Here is a 21,217-nt window from a genome sequence, read left to right on the forward strand (position 1 = left end):
CTCTGCTGGGGCTTCAGTCACTCTGGACCTTCCCAGCACCCCGCTGCCCCTGAAAGGCTGCAACCTTGGTCTCCTCTCCAGAAGGAAGCTCAGGACTTAGGGCCACTCACAAAACTTGCTGGCTCTCTTTCCTTCTGCCTACCTCACCTTGTTCCCAGTCCACAGACAGGGCTCATTCACCTCAGAGCCTGCTAGGACTGGACAGTAGAGCTCAGTGGTCAGGGAGTCTCATCTTTACCAGGCCCTCGGGCCTTGGACAGAGCCCAACCAGCTGTTTTCTTGGGCTGGGCTAGGCTGTGCTGGGGCAGAGGCTGGTGGCCACGCATGACGTTTGGCTGGTTTTTGTCTGTTTTTCCTACTAAACAGATATGCAGATGAATGTGTTTGAGACAGCGATAATGCAGGAGGTTTTAGTAACAAGAATGAAACTTGGAGACAAACTTCCTTCCCCAAGTATTTTGAAAAATGCTTTCTGAGCTGGAGCTCCCCCAGTAGCTACTGGCCACCCCCCCCCTTTTTTGCCACCCACACCCCAAAAGCAACTTTTTCCATGACTCACACATGGCAGCTTGTGCACTTCTTTTATTATTAAATATAAAAGCAGCTTCCTATTTTTTAAATAGATATTTAAATGACTTCATATAAAATAAATCACCACTTCCAAGTATAAAAACAAAATCTCACAGTGTGTGAGCCAATGTTCCCTCTCGACTTTCTCAGAGAAAAGAAGGGTTCCTGTGCAGGTAGCCGGGTAGCCACCCAGAGGGGCTGCAGAGGCCCCTCCCACTCCTGGGTCACCAAGAGCGCATAGTTTCTGTGATGGGTTGGATTTGCTTTCTTGATCTTTAAAATACTATATGTTTAAGGGGTGGGGAGTGAGGGAGGAATGTTTTTTCTGTGTGTTTTTTTTTTTTTTTTTTCCCCTTCCACTTTTAAATACAGAGTTTTTTAGTATCAAATATAGAGTCTGTGACTAGGAAAATGGGCCTCCTGGGAAAGTTCTCCACTGCCCTTTCCTCAACGGATAGCAACAGGGCAGGCAGGGACCAGAGGATCCTCATTTTCAAGGGCAGGAAGGGAAGCTCATAGGCCCCGGTCCAGCGGCCAAGTCCAACAGGATCTCTTGGTGGAGGGCCCGGAGCAGCAGAAGAGGAGGGACACAGTAGCACAAAGGCTGAAGGCAGTCTACTGGCCTGTCACCCAATGCCCAGAACTCAGAGCGGCCCCTGGCCGCTCGAGGGAGCTGAGGCCCTCAAGGCAGACTGGAAGCAGATGCCTGGACTCTCCAAGTCCCTCTCCCACCCTGGCTCACCTGGTTACAGAGATGATGCTAGTGAGGGGTGGGACGAGAGCAGGAGGGGGTCCCTGCCTCCCGGGCTCCTGAAGGGACACCGCTCAGCCCAGGTGTCTGCTGACAGCAGCCTTTGGACTGTGGTGGGAGCAGGGGCCTGGACAGGGAAAGAGGCCAGCCGGGGGGATCGGGGGTGCTGACCCCTTGCCACACCTCAGGGGCAGGCCCTCAATTTCAAAGACCTATTTGCCGTCAGAGCTCGCCCTGCAGTCTCTCTCTCTGTGTCAGTGCCTCCCCTCCTTCCCTCCCTCCCTTTAATCATGTCCCTCTTGGGAATGTCAAAGTGCAAGATGCAGAAACCTGGGTGAACAACGCAGCCTAAAGACCAGCTCTGGCTGCTGGCCCCGGGAAGTTCTCCCACCCTGATCCATCCCAGGGAGTCAGAGCCGGGTCAGCAGAAGGTCAGGGCTCAGGGGCTCCCTCAGTCGACAGGCGAGGCCGGCTCGGGCGCTCAGTGCAGGAAGCTGGGGAGAGGCTGGAGGAGTGGGAAGACAGACAGGTGTTTGCTCTCTGGGATGGATGGGGCAGGCTGTTCAGCAGGCAGGTTCAGTATTCACAGTGCGATGGTTTCCTTCAGAGGAGAGGCTCTGCACGGCCTCCTAGAGGAGCTCTGGCAGGCCTCGGGGGACGGCGAGGCAGAGGCCAGCGCTTGGTCTTGCCCTGGGCATCGCAAGCCAGGTCAGGCAGGTCCTGAGGGCCGGGTTGGCATCCCCTCTCTGCCTGGCCGTTGGCAGAGGGCACTGAGGCAAGTGGAGGGTACAGACCCGTTCCGGGCGATCAGTGCAGACCAGCAGGCCCAGAGGCCTTCTCTTCCCGTCTTCTGGGCTACACACCTTTACGGGAAATCCAACAACGCTGTCCCGCCCTGTGAACCTCATGCTTCTCTCTCTGGAGACAAGTTCCTGCTTGTCGGTGCTGGGATCCCTTGGCAGCAGGCAGGTCCTCTGACATGAGGGTTCTTCCATTCCTCAGTGCCCACCCTGCTCTCCCATGTCCCATGGGCCTCTGGGTCCCTAGAGGGGAATGGGCCGAGGACACAGCCCCTGAGGGGCAGAGGGTCCCCAGCCGGGCTTGGCAGCCTTCCTTAAGCGGATGGGAGCCTCCAGGGCCCCTGATAAATATCAGCAACGTTGGGGGCATCCTCCAGCCCCTCTTAGTCAGTCCAGAGTCTGAGGGTCAAGGGTGGAGGAGCCCCAGCCTGGCTGCTCTGGTCTGGCCCTGCTCTCCCGAGTCCAGGAGCTCTCATGGTGGGCAGGCCACATTCCCGGGAGAATGGTTGGGGAGGGGTGGTGGTGGCCGTCCCCACAGTTTCTCCTCCCATGGAGAGACTGTCCTGTGCGCCCAGCTGTAGGGGAGAGAAAGAAAGGCTGTCAGCTGAGTGGGAGTCAAGGGAGGGGTCGCTGAGGACATGGGTGGGCGAGCTAGAGCGTTCCTGTGGGCTGCTGGTGGTGCTGCAGACAGGACTTCCTCCCATCCTTTCCCTAGCTTTCCCCGCCACCCCAGACACCGCAAGGGCCCTGGGCAGCTTTCTCTGGCGGCAGCCCAAGCCGCTGGACAGACTGGCCTCACCTCCTACCTCCTCCTGGGGAACCAGGGACCACAGGGGGAGGTAACATGGCCTGGCAGAGGTCTGAGCGGAGCTGGGATGGGCATTACTCAAGTGGAGGGGTCTACCAAGGAGGGAAGGGGGCACTTGAGTGTCCTTAGATGCCCATCCCCCCCTCCCCCTGCCCTGCCCCAGCAAGACCATCTCACTATCTTTGGTCTAAAAAAATCAAGAGTGAATCCTGCTAACTCTAGCAAAGAAGAGGAATTTCTCATTCCCACTCCGCACCATTCATCACAGAGGTCATCACACACAATACTCAGGGCAGCAGGACAGAGGTATCTGAAGGGAAAGAACTGGAGGAAGTTCCAGACAAGGAAACTCCCACCCTTCCATTTGGCCTGCTAAGCCCTAAGCAAGCCAGCCTCCTTCCGGATGGGCCAAGGGACTTGCCTCCCCACATCATGCATAGGAGTCAGGGCCCTGCTGTCTCCAAGCCTTCCCCCATCCTTGTCCTCAGAATGCTTTGTTCCCAGAGCAGAAATCCCCTGGACTCCATCCAACAGTTTGACTTTGGACCCTGTGTGGAGCTTCCCTCCCTGACTATCCCTGGGCCCTACCAGCAAAACCCGTGATGGATAAGGAGGAAAGATGGGACCATAGCTTCTGGCTCCCAGCCCATTCCCATGCTCTGGAAGGCAGGCGGGGAAGACCATAAACTGGACATTAGCCATGCTCGGTATGGCTGGGCCACAGGCCCTGCTGGGGCCAGAAGGGAATAATAACCAAGTGGGCAGGCCCCAGCCCACTGCTCCTATTTCTTGGTTCCTTGGAGTGGAGGGGTCAGGGTCCACATTTCTTTTCTGAGGGTCCCTCTCTCATACCTCTGCCTCTGTGTTTCCCTCTCTCATTAGGGCAGCAGTCTTCAGGTGGCCCTAAGGCTCCAGCTGCCTGGCCTGGAGACCACTTTAGAGCAGGATCCAAGTAGGGGTCTGTATGTGGCTCTGGCCCTGGATCACTCTCTAAGTGAAATCTTAAGGGGAGGAAGAAGAAAGCTTGGGAGGGCCTCAGATTAGGCAGGCAGAGGGCCAAGGCCGAGGAGGGAGGCGGGCGACCAGTCAGAGGGTGGTGCAGCATTGAGCCATGAAGTCCCCAGGGACCTTGTTCCATGCTCTGCTTGCCAGTTCTGAGGGGTCTGCCTCATTCTCACAGCCCTGCCAGTGTCCCATCTGACCCATTTGAGTCCACCTTACCAACGAGGTGGACCCCAGGAAGTGTTATCTCTTTCACATGTGTTCCACATGTGTTATATCTTAAAGAAAGAAAGAAAATGAAGTCGCTTAGTCATGTCTGACTCTTTGCAACCTCATGGATTGTAGCCTACCAGGCTCCTCCGTCCATGGGATTTTCCAGGCAAGAGTATTGGAGTGGGTTGCCATTTCCTTCTCCAAGGGATCTTCTTGACCCAGGGATTAAACCCGGGTCTCCCACATTGTAGGCAGATGCTTTTACTGTCTGATACTGTTCTCTAAATCGGCTCCCGTGGTTTTGAGCATTTGGCAGATACCCTATCTCTCTAGGAGTGGCCCCAACCTGTCATTCTACACATGAGAAGGCCCTGAAGTGCTGGCTTGCATTTGGCATGGGGTGTGACTAGAAACGTGAATGGGTTCTCCAGCTAGTCAGCCAGCCTGCCAATCAGCAATTTAGGCAAGCAGCCAGCTAGTCAGTTAGCCAATCAGCTTCATCAATCAACTAGCTAGTTAGGCAGTGACTAGCTAGTTAGTTGGTCAGAGTCACCTATCCAGTTGGTCGACCAGTCAGAATCAACTAGTTAGCTAGTTAACTGGTCAACCAGAAGGCTGGCCAGTTAGAGACAGTCAGCCAGGGTCAATCAGCCAGTCAGCCCTGAAGTCAATCAGTTAACATCTATTGAGTTCTTAGTGTGAAGCATGAAGAGGTCCTTTCTGTTTAGGACTCAGGATAGAAAAGAAAATGCAAAAAAAGTAGAAGACACAGTCCCTGTGCTTCAGGGGCTTACAGATTCCTTAGGGGTACTCATACGCATAAAGATTTTAAAAATGTATGAAAATAAACAACATCCAAGGAAGTACAAATCAATATAGCAAGTCAAATCCAAAAAAGATGAGTAGGAACTAAAGGAGCAACCAGAGGATGATGGAGACCATCAGGAAGAGCTGATTCCTGCAGGCTGATTGTGGTTTGAGGGGAAGGAAGGGAGGAGGGCTGCGGAGCGCCTGGAATTGGGGCGCCAGGCATGAGGAGTGATAAGAGTCACATGTTTATCAAATACATGGGTGAGGACAACAGAAGACACTCACTGATGTGCAGGAGACACGCTGGGAGGGCTGTGAATACAGAATTAGGATTCAAAACAATTTCAGTTGGCTCGGGTGAGGGGCTGACAAAAACCAACAAGGCGGTTTTTAACAAGGAGGAATATAAATTCCTGCACACTGGTTAAAAAAAAATAAGTTCTCCAAGTACAGGATAGACTCCACAGGTTTATGGGAAATGGAACTGGGGGGTTCAATAGCCCACAAGCTTAACATATGACAACAGAATGATGTGGTGGTTAAAAAACCAAAACAAAAGAGCAATGCAGTCTTAATTGGTACAAATAGAAGAACACTGTCCATATCAAGGAAGGTTACAGTCCCTCTGAACTCTGAGCTGGTCAGACAATATCGGGGAGCACTATGTCTAGAGCTGAGAATCACATTTTCAGAGGGACATTGACAAACGAATGTGTCCAAAGGAGGACGACCAGGATGGTGAGAGGTCTGAAAACCATATCATATAAGAGATGTTTGAGGGACTTGGCCACACTTAGCCTAGAGAATTCTTAAAGGGGACATGGACACATGAGTTTAAATATCGGAAGGCTCTCATGAGGGAGGATGGGGAGGGGGCAGGAAGCCAATTACGTTCAAATAAGGAAGGACTTCCCCACGGTGCTATTAGGGCAGGGCAGGGAGCTTGCCTGTGGCTGAGAGTGTGTAACCAGAAGCTGGCTGACTTCCCATCAGGGATGCAGAGAGGGGAGGCCCCTCTGCAGTGGGATTCTAGACCAAATGACCCCCGAGAGCCCTTCTAGGACCATGCTTCTATGGCTCCATGGATCTAAAAGCAGGAAGGCAGAAAAGGTCTTCGTTGGGAGGAAGGATCCAATCAGGGTGCACACAGAGAAGAAAATGGCAAGAGATGTGTGTGAGGGGCTGCTGCTGGAAGAGCTTGGGAGCCAAGCTGAGAATGTTGAGCTGAAGTGGTTGGTGATGCAGAGCTGCTGAAATTCCCCTGGAGGCTGAAGACTTTACACAAACAGTTTGGTTGCTCTGGGATGAAAGATGGCAGCAAAAGTTGAAGCTCAATGCAGAAATAATAGCCTGATTCAGAATTAACAGTGCCTGGCCTCAGATGGGGTGGAGGGAGTGAAGTGGTGATGGGAGGCCTGAGGACCCGGGGAGCAGAGGGTTGGCCAGACTTGGTGACGAATGAAAAAGGGAGTAGCGGGGAGAGAGAGAAGGGAGTCAAGGGTGGGAGCCTCAGGGAAGTTGGTGGTGCCATAAACAAGTTAGGGTGAGTGGAAAACTTGGGTGTAACCAGTTTTAAGGTGTGGAGATAGATCCAGATTAGAGTCTTACCTTAGGATTCTGTCTACACTGGCAGCTCCTCCTGTCTATCCTCTTCCTGGGTCAGGAGGCTGTGGGCAGAGCACAGGGCTGGTGTAAGACTTCAGCAGAGGCCAAGGAGTGAGGGAACCCCCAAATCCTCACCCATATGCTCCAGCCCTCTCAGATTTGGGAGACCAGAACTGCCTAACCCTAAGAAGAAACTAGGAAAAATCCCAGATATCTAGGGAAGAAGAGACATGCTTCCTTCTTGCCACCCACCCCAGCATCCTGTTCTGAGCTTCATTTCCTTAGAGCAAGCGGCAGAATGTCTCCTCCAAATCCAGACGGAAAATAAATGCCAAGACAGCCTCCCCTCCCCCATACCTACCAGAGCCCCCTCCCCCAAACTCTCACCTGCCCTCTGGTTGCTCCATGGGAGAATCCACCATCTGTGGCTCTTGATGGCTCTGGGGGCAGAAAAGAGCTGGCTCACTGAGGAGCTGGGGGAGGCTGGGGGGCCAGGGTTGGGGGCCATGGCCCCATCCTCAAGCAGGGCTGCCCTGGGGCTCTCTGAGAGAGCCAGAGGGCCAGAGGGCTTCCAGAGGCCTCTCCTGTCCTGGGACTCCTTACCCCCCAGCTCTGCAGTCTCTGGGAATGCCCTGCCCTGCACAGGCATCACTTTCCTCTTCCATCTCCCTTCCAGGTTCTCACCATGCTGTAGCCCAGGAAGAATGACTCCTCCTCCTCTGCCCTCGTCCCTTTGCTCCATCTTGCAGTCTGAGCCTTCCCCATTCTTGAAGAAACCCTCCACTTCAACCTCCTACTCTCTGTGCTCAGTCAACTTCCTGTCTCTCAGAGCCTGAAGAACCCAGCCTAAACCCAAATCGTCCTCTGCCCTGCTCCTGCGCCAAGGCTGTGCCCCACCCCACGAGATGCCCTCCTCTCCCCCATGGGGCTCTTCTTACCCGACGCCGCCGCCTGTAGAACAGGAGCCCGCCGACAGCCAGCAAGACCAGGATGATACTGGGCACCAGCAGGCGGAAGACAAAACCAGGGAGCTGGGGATCGGAGGCTTCCTTGTGCTGCCTCTCGTGGCCTGTGTCAGTCAAAGGAACGGAGTTAAAACGGGCTGGGGGCCTGGCCGCCCCCTCACTTGCTTGTCCTCCTTTCAGCTCTGCAAGACTCCTCCGGTCCCTGGTGCTCCTCCTGCCTTCCAGCTCCCCAAGGGACAGCACGTGGCCCCAGGAGTGACTTCTGGGGAGCTTTGGCTGAGAAGAGAGGGCGGAGGGACTGCTGAGGCCTTGCGGGTGCAGTGCTGGGGTCTTGGCCATGTCTGGCTCCTGGTGGTCTCTGGGCGAGGCAGAGGGACGTTCTGTCTTCTCAGGCGTGTGACTCCAGGCCTCAGTGGGTCTCATGGGGCCCAGTGTGGGCAGGTGTGCGCTAGTTGCATCCACAAGCCGCAGCCCCTTTCCTGATCCAGAGAGTGCTGAAGATGCTGGGGGGGTGTGACTGGGGCTGGCAGGCTCTGCCTGGACACTGCGTCCTCCCAGACTGTAGAAGGAAAGCTCTGCCCCTTGGGGTATAGGACCCTCACTAGCCTCTCCGGAGGCCTCTTCCAGGGCTATGTTAGCACCCAGCAGAGAGTCAAGAACGTCTTCCATCCCAGTGACAGGGGCTCCAACCGAAGGGCCGGGCTGAGGAGAATCTCCAGTGGGGCGGCCCTCAACGCGTGGGGTCTCTGGCGACTCAAAGCTCTGGCAGGTGCTCCTGGGTGGTCGCTGCTTGGCACTGCCCGGGTCCACTGTGCGAAGGGCCTGCTCTCTGGGCAAGAGGGAGCTGCCGTCTGTTGCCTCAGAGTCAGCCCAGGTCAAGCCAGCCATAGGGGCTGTGGAGGGGGTGGGGGACTGCTGAGGGGAGACAGAGGCCAGGTCACTGCTAGGGGTGGCTTTGGGGTACAGGCAGTTGCAATCAGGCTTGGTCACCACATCTGAAAGAACCACAGAGAGAAGGAGAGAGAAGGATGGGGAGGAGATAGAGTCACCAGCCTCCAGCACAGCTTTCCCAGAGGAATGGAGAGGGGGTGTGGGTCTGGGGGGTTCCCTCAGGCCCTAACTCAGCCCTGGGGCTGAGGTGAGGACAGGACTGGTGCCAATGCTCATGACACAGGCTTTAGACAGGAAAGGAACAAACTGCAGGAAAAGAGCAAAGAGTGGGGTTTAGACACACAGGTTGGGGGATGGGGTCAGGGAAGACCAGTAAACTGCCCTTTCTGGAGATCCAGCTGGCCAGACGCCAAGCCAGGGGTGACAATAGCCAGCCAAGATGTTGAACAGTGGCCTCTAACACAAGACACCCTCAAGCCCCAAAGACACTGTTGGTTGGAAAGCCGCAAGGTGGGTTCATGCACAGCAGGAGGCTACGCAGCCACGCCCACAGGCGGGAACAGGCTGGGGCTGGCGTGTGGCCAAGGCTTGAGGCCTTGGGGTTGAAGCGACGAGACTGGACTTGGCCATTGGCCGGTCGCAGGGCCTCAGCCCTTGCCTCGGGGAGCAAGGTTGAATGTAGGCGGGTACACGTGGCACAGGACGCAGAGACGAGGACAATGCAGGGTACATATGTGCGCAGCTGGGCCAGCACTGCCAGGGTTTGAATGATGCTCAGACTTCAAATCCAATCTTGTCCCTTGAGGGGACACTCAAGGCGTCCTGGGGACTTCTGGAGCCAGGCTATCCTGGTGATTCACAGCAGGGCTCCTGGAGCAAGCCCTGACTCCTGGATGGAGCCTCTGCTCTGTCCACGGAACCCCCCATACGTTCAGCCAGCCTGCAGAGCCAGTGGGAAAGCTGCCATGCCTACAGGGCTCTCTGAGAGGGCCCCCTTTTCCACTCCCTGATCTCACAGCCACCAGCTTGATCCTTTTTGATGCCTCAACATGCAGACATACGTAGGTGTGCATGCACACACATGTCAGAAAAGACATGTGCCTAGGACCACTCAGAGGTACACGAAGCCACATATGTACACAAAACAAGCACGTCTACACACACAGGAGCACACGAGTAGCAGCCAGGCTGACTCCCCAGGGGTCCCTCCAGCCTGATGCACCACCACCCCCCCACAACCCAGTGCACCTCTGTTCCACTCACCCTGCCCCAGCCCCACACTTGCTGGCCCCTTCCGTGCTTACCATGGCTGGAGCATTTAGCAAAGCTGTTGTTGCAGTTCTTGCTGAAAATGTTCCAGTCCTTTTTAAGGAGATTTTTTGTTTCATTAAAGACATTCTTGATCTTCTCCAGCAACTGGAGAGGCGTCTCATGGAATGTTCGGACACAAGCCTGGAAGGAGAGCAGAGCCCCCTTGATGAGAATAAGCACTGATTCCATGTCTCTAGCTGGAGAAGGCAATGGCATCCCACCCCAGTACTCTTGCTTGGAAAATCCCATGGATGGAGGAGCCTGGTAGGCTGCAGTCCATGGGGTCGCTAAGGGTCGGACATGACTGAGCGACTTCACTTTCACTTTTCACTTTTATGCATTGGAGAAGGAAATGGCATCCCACTCCAGTGTTCTTGCCTGGAAAATCCCAGGGACAGGGGAGCCTGGCGGGCTGCCGTCTATGGGGTCGCACAGAGTCGGACACGACTAGAGCGACTTAGCAGCAGCAGCAGCAGCAGCATGTCTCTAGCTTGTTTGTCAAACTCCCTTGGCCTTTCTCACATCGATCTTATTTTTCTCTTGTTTTCTCCCTGCTCTCTACCCTGGTTTGTAGGACCCCTATGTCCTAAGGTGGTGAGATTTATCATTTACTCATGGCTCCATTTAACACATAGTTATGTGCCAGGCATATGATAACTACCTGGGAATCGTGTAATGAATGAGAGAGAGGTGGTCCCTGGCTAAGTTGGACATTGAGTTCATCAGGTCACCAGCATTGTTACAAATGCAGTGAGTCCTAAGAAGAATTATCTGAGAGTATTTAACAAGGGGAACTAAATGAGGACTTGGGGGAATCCCCAAGGAACTGACTAAAAGATGAGCAAGAGTTAACAAGGAAAGGAGGTGGGGTTGGAGAGAGCTGTCCAGGTAGTGGGAATAGACTGTGTAAGAAAGAACTTGAAATGTTAAAAGATGAAAAAGAAGGCTAGAGTGGGCTATCGCACAGCCATCCAGGAGGAGAGTGGCCAGAGATGCAGCGGAGAGAGGTCAGCGAGGACCAGGTCCTGTGGGGCCCTGCTGGCCATGTCAAGAACCATTAACCTTATCCACAGAGCAAAGAAAACTTCTGGGGCATGCTGGGGAGGTGGGTGGAGCCTAAGACTCTAATCCTTTAGAAAGAGCATCCTTTGTGGTGAGGAGAAAGGCCTGGAGGAGGCGTGGGGCTGTGGGTCCTTCTCCAGCGTTGGTGTATCTTGACAGGAGAGCCCAGGCTGTCCCAGTCCTGTGTGCTGAGCTGCTAGTTTCTCTTCTGCTCATGGGACCTAGGCCCTCCACGCCCAATGGGGCTCTGAGAACATCACACTCCAGGTTTTCCTTCCTCCCCTTGAGCTGCTCCATCTCAGTCCCCTTACTAGGCTGTCCCCTTCCACTTGACTTTCACAGGCTGGCATTCCACTCACCCCCAGACACTGTGCCCATGGCTTTATGGCATCTATAGCCCACCTGCTGACGACTCCCAAGTCCTTCCTTAAACTGAGCTGCACGAGGAAGAACTATGGGCTTTACTAGGCACTGAAGTCTTTGAAAGCACCACTGGATGCCCAGGGGCTGTGCACAGTAGGTCCTCAGTAAATGTTTATCAGGTAAAGGAGAGAGGAACACGGGAATGGGAAGCCCCAGGCTTGGTTTCATTACTCACCAACTCAGCAACACTGGCCAAAAGAACTTTCCAGCTTGGGCTCATCTCATTTGTCAAATCAAAACGACAATCCCTGCCTGCCTCCCTGCCAGGGCAACTGTAAGGAAGAGGTGAGCTCTCTTCCTCTTGTTTTTCTTACAAAATATCTGTGTTCTTTATACCTCACCTCATACGCCACAGAGAAAACAAGGACAGAATGTCCTGGTGTCTACCTGTCTCAACAGAGGCAGTGGCTTTTCACCTCCAGAGCTCTGAATCCCTCCCCTGCCAGCTCCTCAGGAGACCTGTTCCTTTAGCTTCACCCGCTCCCTACCTCCCAGCATCCCTGCAATGTGCAGGGCACGTGGCTTACTAAAATACAGATTCCAAGGCCCACCCACAGACCTAGTGAATCAGACTTTCTAGGGGTACATACTGGGAATTCGCATTTAAAAGTTTTTTTTTTTTTTAACTAGAAGTTATTTGAGTTTTTATTTGTTTAAAAGGAAAGGTGTTTTGGAATTGGAAAATTTTAAATGAAGACTTCCTTTCACTTTTATTATTATTATTATTAGCCACACCATGCGGCATGCAGGATCTTAGCTCCCTGACCAGGGATCGAACCCACACCCCTTGAAGAAGAAGTGCAAGTCCTAACCATGGGACTGCCAGGGAAGTCCAGGAATCTGCATTTTAAAGAAGCTCCACAGATGATTCTTATGAACCTCAACCCTGGAAAACCCACAGATCTAATACTTCTCTTATTTAAAAATCTTTCCTCTCTCCATCCCACCCTCCCTCCAGCTAGCTCTCTTTTTCTTCTTTTTTTTTTTTTTTGAGCCAGGTTCTTCCACAGTGCTGTCTCCACTTTCTCACTCTCTGTTCACTTGCTCTGGCACCTGCCTCCAACATCCATTGCCAAATCCATCAGACACTTTTCAGCTCTTCTCCTGCTTGACGTCTCAAATCCCGGTTGATAAAGGTGACTACACTTCCCATCCTGAAACGTTCTTTTACATGGGCTCAGTGATCCCACGCTCTCCTGGGTTTCCTCCCACCCCTTATGCTGCTCTTCAGTCTCCTTGCCAGGCCCCCTTCCTGTGCCTGACTTCTAAATAAATGCTGAGATTCCTGGGCCTGTTTCTCTTCTCACAGTTGGCAATGTTATGAAGACCCCTAGCTTCACAGATGACCTTCAGACCGACACTGCTTCCGTCTGTCAATCACCAGCCAAACTCCAGACTCGTACATCCACCGACATAATCAACATCCCCACTCAGCCATTTCATAAACATCTCAAGCATAGTGTGCCCCAGCCTGGAACTCCTGCCCTTCCCCCAAACCTGCTCTGTCCCACTTCAGCATCACTGGAACTCTACAGGCTGCAGACAAAACCATTGTCATTCTTCTCTAAACTCAGAAGGTGTCCCCTGGCCTCACCTTCACTGCACAAACCTAGTCCAAGCCACCTGGACTTGCACCTCCTGCTGGCTGCTCAGCCTCCATCCCTGATCCCTACACACCCTTCCCAGCACAGCAGCCAGAATGGTCTCACAGCGCAAGTTAGACTAGGTCCCTTGGAGAAGGAAATGGCAACCACTGCAGTACTATTGCCTGGAAAATCCCATGGATGGAGGAGTCTGGTAGGCTACAGTCCATGGGATCGCAAAGAGTCGGACAAGGACACGACTGAGCAAATTCACTTACTCACACTTTAAACAAAATCCCATATTTTTTAGACCCAGCTGGGAGACACAGGCTCCCACCTCCATGGCTCTCTTGCCTTCACTCCCAGGCCTTGGCCATGCCAACCATGCTGGGTGGGCCTGAATGTGCGTACTTAGGGCTCTGTGCCCAGAATTCTCTATTCTGGAGCACTCTGACCACTTTTCATGCGTTCTAACTCTTACTCATCTTTGAACCTCGAGTGAATACCTTTTTACTCAGAAGACTTCCCTGTCTCTTCTTCCCCACTGCCTTTTAAATCCGAGTCCCATTTCTCTCTTCTGGAGCCCTACATACTTCTCCTTCCTGGCTCTCTCCCTCACCTCCTCTGGTCTTCCCTTTCTAGTTTGCTTTCTGCAATGCAGTTATTGCCGCTTTACTTTTATTTTATTTATGTATCTTGTTAACTGTCTCACCACCCTCACACCAAGCTCCATGAATGTGGGGAATTTTGTCTGATCACAGCTGTTCCCCAGAGTCTAGAACAACAATACACAATAGACACTCTTCTTTGTTGAACGAACAGTCTTCATGGGTTAAAATTCTATCTACTCGTGTCATTGTTTAGTGACTGCCACCCTCATTTAACTATAAGCTCCCAAAGGCTGGGAACCATGTAGTTCCTGCTCACGAGGAACATCAGCAAGGCCTAGTACTGTCCCTCCTGCACTGTGAGTCCTCAGCAAAGGTTTGTGGAATGAATATGTGAGTGAGAGTACAAGTGAGCCATGACCTGGGGTTGAGGCCAGTGAGCATCCCTGTGCTTACAGGCAGGGATGGTACCACCACAGCTGCCCTCTGCCCTCTCTCCCTCAGTGCTCCCAGCTCCAGGGCCCTCCTACCTTGTCCTGCTCATCATAGTCCATGGTGAAGCAGCTCTTCAGCCTCAGAGAGAGTTCCTGGAGCTGGACGATGACTTTGGCATTGGGGGTGTTGTCTTTGAAGCGCATGGTATCCTCCATTATGTCTTGCACCAGGAGAAATGCCTTCTTAAGGTAGCACACGGGATCATCCTGGAAAGTAACAACCTGGAGTTTATGACCTGGCTGACGCCACCTGGGAGCGCAGGCTCTGTGCCGGAGACCCGCCTCCCAGACAGACTGCTCCTGAGGAGAAGACCATCCACTACAGAAGACGGAGAACACTGCCCTCAGCTGGCTTTCACTCTCCCTTGTTGGGATCTGACACTACTGGGGATTGCATGCCCTACTGATTCCCTTTCTTAGAGGGAAGGAAATGTGGATTCTGACCAGAGTGGTCCTTGGATTTCTGAAAGGTGAGCTCAGATTGAAGGTGCATAGGTAGAGTGAGTTCTGAGGAACTTCTCTTTTTCTGTCTCTGACCCTCTTTTGGCTTGCTTTCACAAGAAGCTCTTTACCATATGACTCCTTCTAATCCTCCCAGCCACAGGGGTACTGGAGACTACCCCAGGGTTCAAAGAAAAAAACCCCAGGGTTTTGTCTCCCTAAAAGGATGGTGGATGCCTCAGTGAAGACTCTGCTTTAGCTCTGTATTCCTAGTACCTGGTCCAATAGGTTCCTTGTAGTAAATGCTTGGTGAGGTAGGCGTGAGCAAGTGAGTGGAACACTGAGGTTACTCCTCGGACCGTGAGATTGGTCTCCAGTTCTAATGGAAGTGTCTTTGGCTCAGGTGTGCAGAAGCTCAGAGATGGGAGCAAACCCTGGCCATGATGGTGATTTTGTATCAGGCAAGAAGATAAATAGATGTGGCATAAAGGCTGGGGTGGGGACAGCTGGAAAGGCATTACAGGCATCAGAAAGAGCACGTGCAAAGGCTTGGAGGCAGGAAGGAACACAGAATGGGGTGGTGGGTTGGGCTGTGTGATGGAGACTGTAACTTGTAAACCCAGGCTAGGCAACCAAGGCTTTCCCCTGGAGTGAGGGGGTTTCCAGGTTCAGGAAAGGCAGTGAAGATACCAAGTTGTGGTTCAGAGCGCTCCCCCCAGTGGTGGGATGAGGAGTGCACTGGAGGAGAGGAGGCCATTTAGGAGGTTCTTGAAATTGTCCAAGCAACTGATGGGGTGGGGCCCCAGAACCCAGAGATGCTGAGGAGTAGAACCAGCATCACTCAGCATCTGGTTGGGGGTTGGATAAGGAAGAAGAGGGAAAGGTCTGGACTGATCCCCTTGGTTGCTGGTCTGGCTGTTAGATGGAGGTGATATCCTTAAGCAAAGCGTGTGACCCAGAAGAGGTATTGGTTTGCCTTAGGCCTTAGAGCCTGCCTTCCTGGGTTCAAATCAGACCTCCACTGCTTCCGAGCTATACCCTCTCCCCTGACCTTTATAAACACGACGAGTGAACCACATAGTTGGGATCAAAAGTGCCTGACACATTGTAAGACTTTGACATGTGCCAAGCCAGGAGAAGGGCACGGCAGGGGACTTGAGCCCAGGACCCTGACCAACCCTGGACCCTGGCACCCCAGACTTGGGCACCCAGGGGTCCTCACATGCATACCCTGTGCAGCTCTAGGATTTCTCCTGCCCACATACACCCATCCTGGTAAGTGCATACATATGGGCCCATGGGCTTTGTAAACAGCCATAACTCACCAACTGCTCCTGGTCTACAAACTCGAAGGAAATTTGGCACGAGGTCTCCATCTGACTGTCAATCTGTAAGAGAGAGCAGGCTAGTGGTGGCAGGTGTCTGCATTTCCACTGAGCTTGCCTAAGAATGGGGACTAGAGTTTTTGGATGGAAACTAGAGTTTCTGGGGTTTGATCCTCATCCACCTCCCCAAACCATACATGAGATGACAGAGCTAAGGCTAGGGGAAGACTTGTGACTTCATATGGCCAGGGGAGGGCTGGAGAAGAACAAGAAGTCTCTGTCTTGTACCTCCTACTTTATGAAGTCTGACAGATGCCAGTTTGTTATAAGGAAGAACTGTCTAATACAGGATAGAGGACATAATCTCCTGTGGGAGGTAGTGAGCTCCCTGTCCTGGAAGGAATTTAAGCAGAGGTTAGACAAGCTCTAGGAATTCAGGATATATATGGACTGGGGCTAGATGCCCTTATAGCTGCTGCTGCCCTTCAGAGCTGTGGTTCTATGATTCTGAGCCTCAAAGAATGCAGCGATTCTTGGTCTACTTTGTATTGCTACGGCAGCTACATACAGGAGGAAAAGCACAGGGGGTAAGAGAGACAGGAGGCCAGCCCACAGGCCCCAAACTCAAGGCCCTGGAGCTGACCTTAGCCAGTGGGGCTCCGTCCACCCTGCCTTCCTGGCCAGAGGGATGGCAAATTCTCTTCTGAGCGGGACAGCAGTCATGATAGCAACCTGATTCTGCCTGTTGGGTGAACTCTGGGAGTTGGTGATGAACAGGGAGGCCTGGTGTGCTGCAATTCATGGGGTCGCAAAAAGTTGGACACGACTGAGCGACTGAACTGAACTGAACTGAACCATGCTAGGAATTGTTGACATCTCTGCTGGCCTGATGAGGGTGAGGCATGGGCTCCTTCAAGGCCCGGGTGAGCGGGCCATCCCAGCCCCAGGGTTCGGGCAAGAGCCAGGGAAGTGTCGGATAGGGCTGGAAGTCAGCTGGGAGCCTCCCTTCCAAATCTGGCTGAGGCCCTGGTGCCAGGCTGGCGGCACATCTGGCAGTCCAGGAGCTAGAGGCAACATTTGGACACAGAAGGCAGACTGGGCTGGCTCCTCGAGGGAAGCATCCCATCGAGGGAGAGCAGGCTTTATAAGCCTTTTCAGAGTCCTTGATGGACATTCTAGGCCATCATTAACCCAGGTAATCAGCTAGAAGCCCACCCTGTCCCTTGCCTGCAGGAGAGCTGGAGAGGGCTTCAGGATTGGGGGTGGGGGTGGGGTCAGAGTCATTGACCTTCAGAAGGTCAATGAGAAGAACATCCGTGGAGCTAGTGGGAGCCACAAGCCACATCCTGCATGGCTGTACTCTTCTGCCTACAACCCCCTCTTTGGCCCTGTTCCCTACCTCCGTTTCCCCAGTGGGGAGAAGCTGGGGTAGGCAGGGCCAGACACTCACCAGCTGCTGCAGGAACAGCAGGTGTCCGTTCCCAATCATGTGGCTACAGTTCTCCGACACCTCCTCAGTAGCACCATTGCTCACCAGGAGACAGGCCAGCAGCAGCAGAGGGCCCAGCCATGTCTGTGATAGAGAGGGCATCATTTCTCCCCAGCTCTCTCACACTCCCCAGGAACCACCCTCCCCTGCAGAGGATGGAAAAACAAGGATCTCAGACCTACAGTGCTACAGGCTCGGCCTCTCATCCCAGAATACAGCATTCCCAAACCCACCTTCCTCAAGATTTCCTAAGAACCATGCACAACCCTCCTCTCCCTTGATAACAACCCAAATGTCACCTCCTCCAAGAAGCTTTCCCAGATTAACCCAGGCCAAGCCATTCTACACACTGAACTTCTAATGAGGACATGGGAGTTGTGCCTGCCAGTCTAAATGCCAGTCACATGGGAAACTCCTCGAATGCAGGACTTGCTTCTGCCCATTATTCTGACTCTGTAACATCAAACACTGAGCCAGGCATCTTGGGAGCTGCACACTCCTCTCAGGTTCATGTTCCTACACTGGCTGGCTTCCACACTTGGAGCCAGAGACATCTCTCTGGGCCCAGCCCTTCCTCCTACCTGATTCCACGCATGTCTGGCTCTGATAATGGAAAAACCAGGGGCCCAAACTCAGTTTCACTGGGAACCTATCCCGCATCACAGACCTTTGGAGCCACAGGGCTGTGTGTCAAGAAGAGCCCAACGGATTAATCAGAGGCAGCAGTGCCAACTCTAGGCCATCCCTGGCTGGCACCTGCCTACTGGAGCCCCATCAGGCTCTGCATCCAGCCTGACAGCTCTTATCATTGCAAGAACATTCTCTGAGATCTCTCCCCTCTTTCAGCACCCCGCTGACCCAGTAGCTGCTCGTCCCCAGAGTGATGGACGAGCTCCTGACACCCTGTCATTCCACTTCCGTCCTCCTTGCCAAGGTCCCCTTAGCCCTCTCCCTGGCTCTAGGTACCCCCTTCTCCAGCCAGAGGCAAAGACCCTGGGGCTGTCTCTCCCCAGCTGGATGTCGCCTCCTGGCACGTCTGGGGAAATACTGTCAGGGTGGGGTGTAGGCTGGTACCTTCCTGGGTTCTGGGCTCTGCCTTTTAATTCAGATGCTGAGACAAATAGTGCAAACAAGTAGCACACTGGAGGCTGTGAAACAGCCCACAACAACATGCTGATTTACATAGAACCAAAAGCCTAAAATGTTTGTCAGCTCTTACCAGGGAGAAGCCCTGGCTGGGCTCCAGGGAGGTTGCAGGGAGGAGGGGCCACAGTAAGACCTTCAAAGATTGGGGGGGTGGGGGGGGTGGAGAACGGGGGCGGAGGGGGTGGAAGGGGGGAGTTGATGGCAGAGAGAGGAGGGGGAAGGGGGGCCTGAAGGAAAGAGGCTCAGGATGGCCCAGTGCTGTTCAGCACCAGGGCCTGGTGAGGGTCCTGGTCTGACCTGGGAGAGGGATACTGTGGAAGAGGGAGAAGAGTCATGGAGGGAACACTGGCCTTTGTTGGATGGTTAAGGAGGGAGTTCTGGGTGGGAATGGCTGTGCCAGCCCTCAGGAACCTGCACTTCAGGACCCACAGGAGGATACTGGGCCATGCAGAACGTATGTCTCTGCCCCAGGCTGGTTGCCCCTGAGACTCCAAGCCTCAGGTGTCAGTGGTTTGGAGGAAAGGGTCCATGGGGAAGGGGATGCTCAGGAAGACAGCCTTGCCACAGACAAATTAAGATATTGATGTTTGAGGGCAGCCAGGAGAGGGCAATGCTTAACCCCAAGGGCTGCCTGGCTTCTGGGGTTATTTCAGGCATCAGTGTGGGGAGTGTACAGCCACCATATGGGAGGCTGACTTTGAAGGTGGCTAAAGGGGACCACCCCTGCACCTGGGGCCTTGACTTGGCCTAAGAGGAGGAGCTGGACAGGTACCCAAGGGTTAACACTCTAGCTTGTGTCTGGCTGGGCTGGCTCTTCTCCCCACTCCTTTCTTCTTCCCACCCACCAGCTTTGGCCTCTGGGACAGCCCTAGGAATCTCTGCTTCAGGCTCAGAGAGACTCTGGGACATCTCATCCCAGCCACCCATCCTCACCTGCTTCTCACCCTGTCCCAAATTCCCCAGCAAAATGGTCCCTGGAGAGACCTTAGCATGAGTGGACCCTCAGGCTGCCCCTGTCCAAAATCAGCCTCTTTCCTTCCACATTTATCTTCCTCCTCTTTCTTCAGCGTCTCACTTCCAGCCCCTATTTGTCTTGTTGCCCGTCACCTCACCCTTCCTGACTTCCCCTCCTAACCCCATCTCATCTCTTTCAGCTGGCTCTTCCTCCTCATGAAAGGCTTGTCCCTATCACCCTACTTGCAACCTCCCTCCCTTATCCTCTGAATAATTTTCTGCTTCTCTCGCTGCACCCCACTCCCCCACCAGGTTTCTCCTCTAGAATTCCTCAGATGCAAACCCGTTGGCAGACCACTTACTGTTCGTTAATGGAGTCACTCTGCACCATCTAGCAGCTGCCCCAGCTACAGCCCATGGTTCGGGCAGGGCAGCGGTGAACCGCCCGCAGCCCCTGTCCACAGTTCTGCAACCCCAAACCTTCCTTCCACCTTCTCTACCATCATCAAGCCCAGGAGCTCCCCGACTGACTGAACCTGAATCTGCAGGAAGATCCATAGCCGGCACCAGGCAACTCTGGTACCCCCATCCCCCACAAAACAGACTTGATCCAGCCACCCAAATGCCCAACAGCTCCGGTCTGGGAGCTGGAACAAGTAGTGGCTTGCCCAGCTCCTTCCTTCTGCCTTGCGTTCTATAAGCTGGACGGCACCTGAACTTTCCCCATTCAGAAGCTCCCACTCCCCAGCAGGACCTAGAAGCATGCGTATGGCTCGTGTGGAATGCCCACTGGGCAGGCGCCACCCTCAGGCGCACAGCCATTCCGCCTGTCCCTTGGCGGTGGAGAGAGTCTAGGACGGAGCTTCTGCCCCTTGACTGCAAACCCCTCTCCTTTGCCCGCAGGTGGCTCTGTGTGCCTCTTCCTGCAATGGGGTAAGCAGTCTTCCCTTCTCCAAAGAGGTGCCGCAGCCCCTGGAGCAGCTGCAGGGCCGCTTCTGGTCCCAGCCCCAGCGCAAGAGGGGCCTCGCGCAATCGGCGTGCAAAGATGGGCCCGGTGCCGGGGGACGGAAGAGCCTCAGCAGTCGGCGCGCGCTGGGCAGTGGGCTCCGAGGAGCCGTGCCGCGCCGCCAAGCTCCAGTCCCAGCCCGGCCCGGGCCCGGTGCCGCGGCGATCGCTTACCGTGGGAGGGCAGCGCCCGGCGGCGCCCCGCGCGGTCATACGGGCAGCTGGGTCCCGGCCGGGCGCGTCGGCCGCCCTCGCTCTGCCGCTCGCTGTCTTGATCGCTGGCCTCTGCAGAGTCCGCGCCCTGGCCGAGGGCCGCGCTGCTGACCCGGGAGTGTAGAGGGACTCTCGGCAGCGCGCGGAGCACCCAGACAAACTTTCACTTTCCCCGAGCCGGGCTCCACTGGCCAGCTCCTCGGCACAGCCTTTTAAGCGGACTTGTGAGGCATGTGGTTTATGGGAAATCACCTTGGACAGGCGCCAGACACACACACACACACACGCACACACACACAGGCGCGGGCGCACTGACACAGACTCACACACTCCGGAGGCCCACTGAACGCCTCCCCGCCCCCACCCAGCGGGCCGGTCTTCTCCGTTTGTCTTCCAGTCGCCCTGTGTGCTGCGCTCAAAGCCAAAGCCTTCAAGAAAGTAACGCGGGCTCCGCCGCCTCCCGCCCTCCAGCGCGCGGATTTTGGACAGAGCCTGGTCTTTCCTTCCGCGCTCTCCAGGCGGATCCGGTGCGCTCTCTCTCGTTCTAATATTTGTCTCAAGGGACTTTCCCTCTGGGTCTGAAAATTCCCAAATCTGAGCAGGAAATGGCCTGAGAGCAAACACCGGAGACCAACTGCGCTTGCTGCGGCACCTTGTGGAGCCTTAGTCAGCAGGTTTGGGGGCAGCCCTCTCCTTATGCAGCCCCCAAAGCGCCCACCCAGGCTCTGTCTTCTCTTCTGGGGGCAGG

At 54.3% G+C, this 21,217-nt stretch overlaps 1 protein-coding gene across 2 annotated transcripts; it reads right to left on the reverse strand.

Moving 5' to 3' along the window:
* Window positions 1-564: 564 nt before the first annotated feature.
* On the reverse strand, window positions 565-20,977 carry CSF1 (colony stimulating factor 1). 2 transcript variants are annotated; one of them, XM_019956885.2, is made up of 9 exons: window positions 20,431-20,977; window positions 17,113-17,235; window positions 15,663-15,725; window positions 13,933-14,103; window positions 9,720-9,867; window positions 7,498-8,519; window positions 6,947-6,999; window positions 6,563-6,621; window positions 565-2,696 (listed from the first exon to the last, which is right to left on the reverse strand). In XM_019956885.2, exons 1-8 carry the CDS (start codon window positions 20,467-20,469, stop codon window positions 6,576-6,578), a joined length of 1,665 nt encoding a protein of 554 aa, XP_019812444.2. In that variant the 5' UTR covers window positions 20,470-20,977; the 3' UTR covers window positions 565-2,696; window positions 6,563-6,575. The 2 variants fall into 2 exon arrangements, with proteins under 2 accessions (XP_019812444.2, XP_019812445.1); XM_019956886.2 differs by having other exon boundaries at window positions 7,498-7,628; window positions 20,431-20,975.
* Between the last annotated feature and the right edge of the window lie 240 nt (window positions 20,978-21,217).

The sequence above is a fragment of the Bos indicus genome, chromosome 3 (assembly GCF_029378745.1).
Source record: "Bos indicus isolate NIAB-ARS_2022 breed Sahiwal x Tharparkar chromosome 3, NIAB-ARS_B.indTharparkar_mat_pri_1.0, whole genome shotgun sequence".
Classification (NCBI taxonomy): domain Eukaryota; kingdom Metazoa; phylum Chordata; class Mammalia; order Artiodactyla; family Bovidae; genus Bos; species Bos indicus.

What these genes read in the sequence shown, in the direction of transcription:
- CSF1 (XM_019956885.2), bottom strand. Translation starts at nt 20,469, where the DNA reads ATGACCGCGCGGGGCGCCGCCGGGCGCTGCCCTCCCACG. An exon ending in CCGGGCGCTGCCCTCCCACG is followed by an intron (nt 17,236 to 20,430) that starts GTAAGCGATCGC and finishes TCTCTATCACAG; the next exon opens with ACATGGCTGGGCCCTCTGCT. An exon ending in TTGTAGACCAGGAGCAGTTG is followed by an intron (nt 14,104 to 15,662) that starts GTGAGTTATGGC and finishes GTTACTTTCCAG; the next exon opens with GATGATCCCGTGTGCTACCT.